The sequence below is a fragment of the Octopus sinensis genome, linkage group LG15 (assembly GCF_006345805.1).
Source record: "Octopus sinensis linkage group LG15, ASM634580v1, whole genome shotgun sequence".
NCBI lineage: Eukaryota > Metazoa > Mollusca > Cephalopoda > Octopoda > Octopodidae > Octopus > Octopus sinensis.
In genome coordinates, this window is record NC_043011.1 from 34,078,790 (window position 1) to 34,090,758 (window position 11,969).

The 11,969-nt window shown below is 36.8% G+C and overlaps 1 protein-coding gene across 13 annotated transcripts in view; it reads right to left on the reverse strand.

The window, feature by feature from the left end:
* The window catches only part of LOC115219624 (intersectin-1), a 424,167-nt gene that overhangs the window by 342,179 nt on the left and 70,019 nt on the right, over positions 1-11,969 (reverse strand). For all 13 annotated transcript variants that reach the window (XM_036509616.1, XM_036509621.1, XM_036509620.1 and 10 more), the window contains exon 3: positions 1,469-1,561. In XM_036509616.1, coding sequence (XP_036365509.1) covers positions 1,469-1,561 — 93 coding nt within the window. The remainder of the gene's footprint in view (positions 1-1,468; positions 1,562-11,969) is intronic.

An 11,969-nucleotide genomic window follows, 5' to 3' on the forward strand; every position in this document is an offset into this window, starting at 1 on the left:
GCCAGTCTGGGAATCATAACACTAAGACTTTGCAAACATGAGTGCAACACCCTGATCCGTAGGCCACACACCTACATATAATTCAATAAAATTTGCATAAAATAATTGAGATATTTCATTTATCTACACCAATGATTCTCAACCAGGGTCCATATGAGATTTGAGGGTCCATAGAAAATTTGGCACAGGGTGGGGGGGGGGCACACAACAACATAGTAAATTGGGGATCCACAATAGTATTTTAAGGGACCCTGAAAAATTTTTGCTTTAGATGTATGTATTAGTACTTATTGTAAGAAACATTTAGGTTTCTTTCTTGAACATTTTACATAGTTCAACCTAAACAAGTTAACATGTGAAAAACAAAATATGAATTTGGAAAGCAGTTTCTATAAAACTAGTTTTTAAACATCAAATGGCTATGGAGGTTCACCAGAATAAAAAAGTAATGAAAGGAATCCATAGATGGTTGAGAACGCCTGTAGATTCTACAGATATTTATCCCTTTAGCATGTAATCCATTCGAAATATTCTACCTGTTTTTATCTCCAAACGGAGCAGATCCAGCCTCACACATACCCTACAATATCATTATAATAAGAAACAATCACATCATCAACATTTTAGAGCTACGAGATAAAGCATGACTAATTCAAAACAAAACAACTTGGATAAATAAGCAATAACATTTGACAGAGTAATCTGAATGCTAAAAGGTTAATTCAATAAATATTTCACCAGCTTTAGACTCTTTTTTTTTTATCATTAGTCTCAAAAATTAGAATAATGATAGGACTATGTACCAACAACTCAATGTAATACCCAACTGAGCTGAAGAGTCACAAGACTAGACATACTGCCTACAAATGGCTACAAGAATGACTGGAAAATCTAGTATGAGAGCTTCTCTTCTTGAAATGTGTTACTTCCATTTTTCTTTTTCTTTTTTTCTCTCATACAATTTTGGGTTTTTTTTTATTGGTTTAGAGACCATTCACAGATAGACAAAAATGTTTATGGATAGCTCTTTACATACATTGAAAGTTTTAAATCTAATTGGCCGTGAGCCTGTGAAGCACTTCCTTTCCAGAATAAAACAAGTTAACAACTCGGGGGTGGGGGGGAGAGAAGAGATATTGTCAATAAACATTAGATGATAAAAATTAAATACAAACGTACATACACACAAACACACACTCACACACATGTATGTGTATGTATCAATATATACATGTGTGTATATGTATATGAGTGTGTGTATGTATTTATGTATGTATATGTACGATGTGTGTGTATGAATGTATGTATATATATGATGTGTGCGTGTATGAATGCATATCTGTGTATATATGTATATATATGTATGTGTACATGTGTATGTGTATATATATATATATACGCATATATATGTGCATGTTTATGTATTGAATATATATATATATAATAAAAAGAGAGATCAGCATCTTACCTGTAATAAAGCCATTAACAGGTTTCAGTAGGAAAAACTGGGAGTCATGTTTTCCTCTCTCCTCCCCAGTAATACGCCATACATCAGATCCCCCTGAAACAGAAAGGAAAAAAAGTTCCAAATATGTTAACAAAACAAATCAAAACAGAATCAGCAAATAATAATAATAATAATAATAAAAATAGCCATTCCATGTTTTTTATTCATCAGATAAAATCATATTCAAAAGACAAGTTGACAGCAGCCAGAAATGATGTTACATATTGGATTTTCTGACTGAATTAAATCAAGAAAAAAAAAAGGTCATTTCAAATAAATAATAAAACATACAATAACAACAAATGTACAACAAAAAAAAAAGAGAAAAAAGAAAAGGAAAAAGAATGAGGATGAAGAGGATGAATATGCAAAACTTATAGAGGCTCAATCAGATATATGATAAATGTAGAGGCTTTAGAAATTGTTAAAAGCAAAATTCCTGAATGTGTAAGTACTGCAACGTGTCACATAAAGGACGAATAAAAAAGACATGTGATAGAATGCGCATAGAATTAAGATTGGATTATTATATAATCATCAACTGTTGGAAACATGGGGGAAAAATCCATTCGGTTTCTAAGTGTGATGATGTGTAATGGAGGAAGAAAAAGAAAAAAAGAAACAGAGTAAAATGAGTCAAGATGAATCGAAAAGAATGTAATTTAAATATTGACAATTTCAAAGGAAAGGAAGGAAGCAAAACACAGAATCTAATGGAAAATGCTTTCCTGGAAACCCAACAGTTTTCTTTTTCAAAAACACCAAAAGCTGAAATTTTATACAAATGGACCTTTTTTTTTTTTTTTTTAAAGTAAATAGACAGGCATATATTAACATATTTTATATACATATATATATACGTATATATACATATACGTGTGTATATACATATATATATATATATATATATATATATACACACACACATATATATATATATACACGCACACACACATACACACACATCTTTTTTCTTTTTACTTGTTTCAGTCATTTGACTGTGGCCATGCTGGGGCGCCGTCTTGAAGTGTTTCAGTCGAACAAATCAACCCAAGGATGAATTTTTTTTTAAAGCCTGGTACTTATTCTATTGGTGTCTTTTGTTGAACCACTAAGTGACAGGGATGTAAACACATCGACACCAGTTGCCAAGAAGATAGGCTTCTTTCAGTTTTCATGTACCAATTCCACTCACAAGGCTTTGGTTGACCCGAGACCATAGTAGAAGACACTTGCCCAAGATGTCCCACAGTGGGACTGAACCTCGAACCATGTGGTTGGAAAGCAAGCTTCTCACTATGCGGTCACACCTGTACCTATATATATATATATATATATATATATATATTTATATATATATATATATATTAATTCAATAAATTTGCATATTTGTATCAATTCTTAGACTTGAAAGTTTTATCTCCATCTGAATGTATTTCCTGATCCAACAACAAGGCAGAGGCAATAATTTTTTCCAGACCCAATTATGAAGTAGAAATGACAAGCCTTCAAGGAAGAAATATTAGGAGTCTTAACAATGATGTGCCCTATTAACCTTTTTAACACCAACCTGCATGAGACTGCTACCCCACGCCATTCCCCTGGTTCCATGAGAGAATGAGGGAAACATTAAAATGCCTGCTGTCAAGTCAACATGAAATCAGTGACACCAAATAGGCGGTGCCAAAACAGCTGTGCAAGAACGTCTCACACTTGAGAATGCACATTTTCAGGAATAAGACACTTGATAACAATCAGATATTACACTAACCAAAGCATACGATAAAGGCATCCATCCATGGAAAAACCTGCCTCAATGAATTCTGTCCAATTCACACAAGAATGGAAAAGAGGACATCAAACATTACGAAGATGACAAATCCCAATAATGAACCTGCTGCATATCTACTTCAAAATCGAGACGTAAAATGTCAAAATATCTTAAGCTCAATAAGTTTATTTATTATTCAGGTATGGGTGTGTGGTAAGAAGCTTGCTTCCCAACCACATGGTTCTGGGTTCAGACCCTCAGCATGGCACCTTGGGCAAGTGTCCTCTATTATATAGCCTTGGACTGACCAAAGCCTTGTGAGTGGATTTGGTAGACAGAAACTAATGAAAGCCCTCATGAATATATATATATAAATTAGAGAAAAAAAACACTATTATGTAATTCAAACAATGATAGACATAAACCATATCGTATAGATAAAACATATATAAAACATATATCTAGATCACAAAAACTAATATTATTATACTCCCTAATATTATTATTATTGAGTGAGAGAGCAGCACATGCCATCAAAATGACACTGGGGTAAAATATACGAAGCCCAGTATACCCATCATGACTACCCGACTGATAAGGGTACACTAGGCACATGCATCATAACCATGTGCACGACAGGGTGATCTCATATCAAGATAAACAGCACATGACCTTGCAGATGGGGCCTAGTTAGAATTTTCTTCTAGTTGAGTAGCCCATCCTGCTCAAAAGGTCCCTGAATAAGGGTTGTTTAAGGATGTTAATTATTATTATTATTATTATTATTATTATTATATGTGTGTGTGTGTCTTTGTGACTGTCTTTGTCCCTACACACCCATCATCACTTGACAACTGATGTTGGTGTGTTTATGCCCCTGTAACTTAGCAGTTCGGCAAAAGATACCAATAGAATAAGTAGTAGGCTTAAAAAGAATAAGTCTTGGGGTCAATTTGTTTTGACTAAACCCCTTTAAGGTGGTGCTCCAGCATGGCTGCAGTAAAAGAATGCAAAAAAATACTGATATGAATTAATTAGTGTGACAATAGACAATAGTTCTAGAAATTGTCCCTGATAACTAACAGGATATTCCTTAATTACTAACCACTTCCTTATTGAGGTCACAAGTACTTTGGGTTCTTAATATATGTATATACATATATATACATATATATGTATATATATATATATATACATGTGTGTGTGTATATATATATATATGTGTGTGTGTGTGTGTGTGTGTGTGTGTATATATATATATACACACACATATATATATATACACACACATATATACATACATACACACACATATATGCATATATGTGTGTGTTTTATTTTATGTAAATCAGATCAGACAAGAAGAAAAATTAAAATGAATTATTTACGGGTTACTTCCTTCATTGCAGTCCAACAAAGCTCTTCAAAGTCAGGTTTAGCTACAGTATTTTTTTTTTTTTTTTGACAGTTTCTTGATTTTGTCTTCGTCCTTAATTGCTATTATGTACCCAATCATGTAAAAAAAAAAAAAAATCTCTTCACTTAGTTTACAGATTCATTATGTCTTCTCTCTGATTACCTCCTTCCTTCCTTCCCTCTTTCTTTCCTTCTTTCATTCCTTCTTTCTTTCTTTCTCTCTCTCTTTCTCATATACAAACAGTCTATCTTCTAGCCCTTCTCTTTTGTTTCATTCATTGGTCTGCAACCATGCTGGGGCACCACGTTGAAGGGTTTAGCTGAACAGATCAGCTCCAGTACTTTATATATATATTAAAGTCAGATACTTATTTCTTCTGTCACTTTTACTGAAATGCCAAGTTATAGGGATGTAAACAAACCGACACCATTTGTCAATTAGTGGGAGGGGGGAGCAAACAAGCACAAAGACACACACACAATATATATGAATAAATAAATATACATACATACATTCAACAGGCTTCCACACAGTTTCTATCAACCAGATTCACCCACAAGGGATTGGGTTGGACCAGGGCTATAGTACAAGACACTTGCCTGTGGTGCTGCGCAGTGAGAGTGAACCCAAAACAATGTGATTACAAAGCAAGCTTCTTAAACACACAGCCATGTCTGTTTATCTGCCTTAAAACCTCTTCCCCCAAAACAGCCAATAAATTAAGTTCAGTGAATCAAACGGAAAAGAATTCATAGCACCAATCCTCCAAGACAGAGCGTCAATGTGCCACAGGGTAACAAAAACTCTTATAACAATCACCAACATAATCACCCTCATCATGTTCTTGTTGTTGTTGTTTTTAAGACCCAAGTCACCACTGACTAAGCAAACTTATGATGAAATGCATTTAAGCCATGACATTTTGTTTCCTGAGGGGTTTTTTGCAGACATACAGTTTCCAAAATGACTCCGTCCAACATGTCATCTGTTTATTTAAAATGGTAAAGCATGGTCTGAATGAGATCTTGCAGCTATTTATTGCAGAGCAAGTGACTTTTCAGAAGTTCCCATATTGGTTTGTCATTACGCATTGATAAGTTGTGGGTGGATTATTAAGGTGGATTATTATGACAGAAATAAAATTGATATGATGGAAGGTGAATTATTATGATGGAGGGCGAGCTATTATGGCAGAGGGTGAATTGATATGACAGAAGGTGAATTATTATGACAGACAGCGAATTATTACAACAGAGGGTGAATTATTACGACAGAGGGCGAATTATTATGACAGCGGGCGAATTATTATGACAGAGGGCAAATTATTACGACAAAGGGCAATTTATTATGACAGAGGGCGAATTATTACGACAGAGGGCGAATTATTATGATAGAGGGCGAATTATTACGACAGAAGGCAAATTATTATGATGGAGGGCAAATTATTATGACAGAGGGTGAATTATACGACAGAGGGCAAATTATTATGAGAGACGGCGAATTATTACGACAGAGGACGAATTATTATGACAGAGGGTGAATTATTATGATGGAGGACAAATTGTTATGGAGGCTGGATTATTATGATGGAAGCCAGATTATGATGAAGAGCAGATTATTATGATGGAGGGCAGATTATTATGATGGAAGCCAAATTATGATGGGTGGGTTATTATTAAAGAGGGCAGGTTATTATGGAGGACAGATTATTATGACAGAGGGCAGATTATTATGATGGAGGGTGAATTATTATGATTGAAGCCAAATTATGATGACAGGTGGATTATTATTATTAAATGGGGCAGATTATTATGATTAAGGGTGGATTATTAGAATGGAGGCTGGATTATTAAGATGGAGGCCAGATTATTATGGAGGCCAGATTATTATGGAGGGCAGGTAGATAATAATGACACAGTGTAAACAAAATAATAATCAATAAATGGCTTCTTTCTTCTTTTTTTTTTTTTGAAACAGAGAGAAGAGAAAGACAAAAAGACGGCTAGTTTTAGGAACCAACCAAGGTGAACAGTTGTTTAGAATTTTGCAAAACACAAGGAGAGACTGAGGAGAGACTGCTGCAAAACAGGCATAAATAACTAAAGATAGAATCACATAAATTATATTCTTAAGAGTTGTTGAGAATAAAGCATTTCAGACAGGAATCCAATAATCCAACACACACTGCAGATAGGAAGCCCAGTGTGTGTGTGTGTGTGTGTGCACGTGTGTGTGTGTGCACGTGTGTGTGTGTGCACGTGTGTGTGTGCACATGTGTGTGCACATGTGTGTGCACATGTGTGTGCACGTGTGTGTGTGTGTGCGTGTGTATGTGTGCATGCACGTGCGTGGATGTAGGCATGTATAAATATATATATATATACACATCTTTTAATTATTTCAGCCATTTGACTGTGGCCATGCTGCAGCATTCTTTATTGAACTGCTGAGTCACAGGAATGTAAACAAACCAATACCAGATGTCAAGCAGAGGTGACACACAAACACAACAAAACACAAACCCCATACATACACACACACACGTGTGTGTGTGTGTGTGTGTGTGACAGGCTTCCTCCCAGTTTCCATCTACCAAATTCACTCAAAAAGTATTGGTCAACCTGGAGTTATAGTAGAAGATGCTTGCCCCAGGTGCCCCACAGTAGGACTGAACCCGAAACTGCATGATTGCAAAGTAAGCTTTTTAAATCACACAGTTATGCCTTTGCCTAGAAGCCATGCAGCATTAACAGCCATCCTTGCACCTATATATATATATATATATATATATATATATATATACATATATATATATATATATCATCATCATTCTCACCATTTTAACGTCTACTTTTCTATGCTTGCATGGATCAGATGAGAGAACAATGGTGCAGTCTTCCACAGCCAAATGCTCTTCATGATGCCAACCTTCTATTTCCAAGCAAGGCAATAATCTTCTGGCATGTTTACACAGAGACTGGAAACAAAGGACACCATCATCAAAGTCATTGTTCACAGTCAGTGGACTTACAGGAAGATGAAAGGAAAATACAAAGTCACTCATCCACACACACACACATACACACATATTGGATAAACTTGTAAGAGAAGGCCAAAACAATGTGAGCTGAAATACAAAGTAAACTACCAGAAAGAAAACATCAGTGCTGTGGAGAAGAAAAGCTAGTATGCATGGGCAACTTGTGCTTTGGTGGGGGAGGGCTTGTGCCTCAGAGGATAACTTTCTAGGCGCAATCCCATGGTCATTCGTGACCAAAGGGTGTCCTCGTTTTTTCTTGTCCTTTTTTCTACATTGTGTTTTCTTAACTATTTACCACATGCTCGCTTAGAACCCCATCCTTCCAACTTGCTTTGGAGTACCGAATTCGCAAAATTCTTTCTACAATCAGATTACATCACCCTATTCATTTAGAGTATGCCATTTCTGCACTTTGATTGTGAATCACATATATATAGCACCATCCGAATCGTGGCCGATGCCAGCGCCGCCTTGACTGGCACCAATCCGATTGTGGCCATTGCCAGCCTCGCCTGGCACCTGTGCAGGTGGCACGTAAAAAGCACCCACTACACTCATGGAGTGGTTGGCGTTAGGAAGGGCATCCAGCTGTAGAAACACTGCCAGATCAGACTGGAGCCTGGTGCAGCCTTCTGGCTTCCCAGATCCCCGGTCGAACCGTCCAACCCATGCTAGCATGGAGAACGGACGTTAAACGATGATGATGATATATATATATAGAAATAAATAGAGAGAGAAAGAGGGGGGAGTGTAAATGACCAAGGCAATAGAGTGGTAGGTTACAAACCAAGAGGTTTGTGTTTCATGTCCTATCCTCAACAGTGTGATGTGTATATGAACAAAGATTTTGAATGAAACATAAATCTGAAATGGCCTGGTCTTTTTCACCAATGTTCTCAATCTACTTGCTGTTAACAACAGGTTGTATGTAGACAAATATGGATGCTCTGGTATTAAACTGAATGTAAATAACACAGTAAGGATCATCATCATCATCATCAGAACCATGATGGTGGTGGACACTCAGTCATAATGATAACAAGGAGGTGGTGATGAGAATGATGATGATGCGAAGGAGGAGGAGGATAATTACAGTGAAGACAATGAGGGTGAAGTAGGATAATTATAGTAACAATGAAAGTGATATGATGATGATGGTGGTGGTGGTGGTGGTGGTGGTGGTGACGACAATGATGATGATAGTAATGATGAAGAGGAGGAGGAAAGTGATGATGGTGATGATGATGATGACAGTGATGCTGATGGCAATGATGAAGATGGAGATGGGAGGAAGACGAAGAGGTGGAAGCGCAAATTGATGTAGCTAATCACAGAGATGACGGTGATGATTATTTTTAAGACTAAGATATTGATGATTGCAATGACGGTGGAGAGGGAGGAGGTGCAGTCGATTACAATAATAGAGACAAACGATTATAGTTATGACAACGATGATGATATTACCAATGATGATAACAGAGCAATTTTACAAGCAATGATGGTATAATCGTGATGGTGGGTGGGTGGTGGTGACAGTAATGGTGGTGATGGTGATGATAATGGTGGTGGTGATGATGATGATGAAGACAGTGATGACAGTGGTGGTGGTGGTGATGGCAACAGTAATGGTGGTCACGATGATGATGATAACAATGATGATGATGGTGACAACGTTGGTCATTATGATCTCTATTTTATCAACTAAGTCCAGCTACATCATTAGCAGAATATTCCAGGAACATAAATTAAGTTATAATTTTTTTTTTTAATTTCCATTTTCCTTTCAATTTGGCAAGGAAGAATTAAAAGGGGAATGTTTCTGTTGCAGTTTGTTTCTTTTCTTCGATTTCTTTTTTCTTTTTTTTTTTTTTTTTTGCTCTTTATTATTAATATTTAGCAGTGCTGTGTTGTGCAGAAAACGTCTACTATTGGCACTGCCATCTATGAACCAACAGATTCTCATTTTTTGTTATGGAAGCAGAATTCTATAAAACGGGGGAACTAATTGTAATATATTTGATACAAGAGAGAGGAAGGAAGAAGGTGGACAGAGTCAGAGAGAGAAATAAAACAGCAAATGGAAAGAGAGAGAGGTTTGTAAAGAGAAAAAAAGAGCAGTGGAGGAGGGAGAGGGAACAGAGAGAGGGGGGAGAAAGGGAGAGCAATGTCGAAAGGTAGAGGGAGACTGTGCAGAAAGAAGTGGAGAGAGAGAGAGAGACTGAGAGTTGTATATGTGTGTGTAGAGAGAGAGAGGGAGGGAGAGAGAAAGAGATATGTAATGAGAGACAGAACACTGTGTGTGTGTGTGTGTGTGTGCACACGGGCACGTGTGTGTGTATGTATGCGTGAGTATCTGTGTGTACAGAAAGAGAGAGAGCTGTGTGTACAGAGAGCAACAGGGCTGTGCAAAGAAAGAGACAGTGAGCTATGCAAAAAGAGATCTAGAGACCCATGGAGACAGAGTTGGAATGTGACAGAAAAAAGACGAAGTATAAGGTAGTAAGAGAAAGATAGAGAAGATAGTGAAGTGAGAGGGGAAAGAGAGCGACAGCAGAGAGAGCAAAAGAAAACGAGAGAGAGAGAGAGAGAGAGAGAAAATGAGCACAGTGCAATGATTGAGAGTGACAGAGAGATAGAACAGAACAGTACATAAAGAGAGAGAGAAAGAAGAGGCTGATGCTAATAGCAATTTGGACATGTTATGGAAACAAAGGATGCAAGATAGGTAACAAAAAAAAATATAGTTGGGGAAGAGAAATAGCAAAGGAAACATGAAACAAAATAATCAAGAAAAGAAAACGGTAACAAAGAACCAGCATAGATGATATGGCTAAATTTCTGAGATTAATATAGAAATGATAATAATTTTAAACGTTGCTGGTTATTAATCTTGTCTTTCAAGCATTCATGTAAAATAATTCTGCTTTCAAACTGAGCCAATATCCAACGGAACTCATGATTTTATATAAATACTCTTTTACTTCTTTCAGTCATTTGACCGCAGCCATGCTGGAACACTGCCTTTAGTCAAGCAAATCAACCCCAGGACTTATTCTTCGTAAGCCTAGTACTTATTCTATCGGTCTCTTTTGCCGAACCACTAAGTTACGGGGACGTAAACACACTAGCATCGGTTGTCAAGTGATGTTGGGGGGACGAACACAGACACAAACAAACACACACACACATATATATATATATATATATATATATATATATATATATACACATATATACGATGGGCTTCTTTCAGTTTCCATCTACCAAATCCATTCACAAGGCTTTGGTCAGCCCGAGGCTATAGTAGAAGATACTTGCCCAAGGTGTCACACACTGGGACTGAACCCGGAACCATGTGGTTGGTAAGCAAGCTACTTACCACACAGCCACTCCTGCGCTATACATATATATATATATATATATATATATAAGTATATATGTATATGTATACATGGAAATAGATCCAGGGAGAAGGAACACACATAGAAATATATTTCCTCTCTCTTTAAGTTTTTGCTGAAGTTATTACACTAAAGTTATATTCTCGTTACATCTATATTCATTGTGTGTGTGTGTGTGTTCCCTCTCCCTGGGCCATTTCCTTTAAAAATCTATCCCTCATTCTTAATATCATCACTGATGTTCCACCAATCACCCCTTACTGTGCCAACAGTTTCTTCTCTCTCTCTCCTCAGAGCAACAGCTTAGGACTACCATGCCTCACCATTAACACTTTCTCATATCTGCCATCGATGGCATCCTTCATCTTTGTGTTTTCCACTATAGCTGACCCCCAGCCAGCTGAGCAAATCTTTGTGAGTAGATTTCATAAATAGGTATTTGAAAAGAAAACCCATTGTGTGTGTGTGTGTGTGTCCATCCTGACATCATGTTATAGCTGTAAACAAGCGCCACTGTCATACAAGCAGCATTATTTGTTTCCAATCTTCCATGGAAACAAGAGAGGGTTGGGGACAGGAAGAGCATCTAGCTGTAGAAAATTTGCCTTGATGAATTATGTCTGCTCTATGCAAGCATGGAAAATAGATATGGAAACACTGATGACAATGATTCGAAACATACACACATATGATATATATATATATATATATATATAAGCCAAACATGTGCTGTTCAGGCAGTCCTCACTGACATCTACAGAATAGGCAAAACTAGTTGTCTGATGATTTTCAAGTTGGCAAGGGTGGTTGACTCCCCTGTCAGTATGTATCGG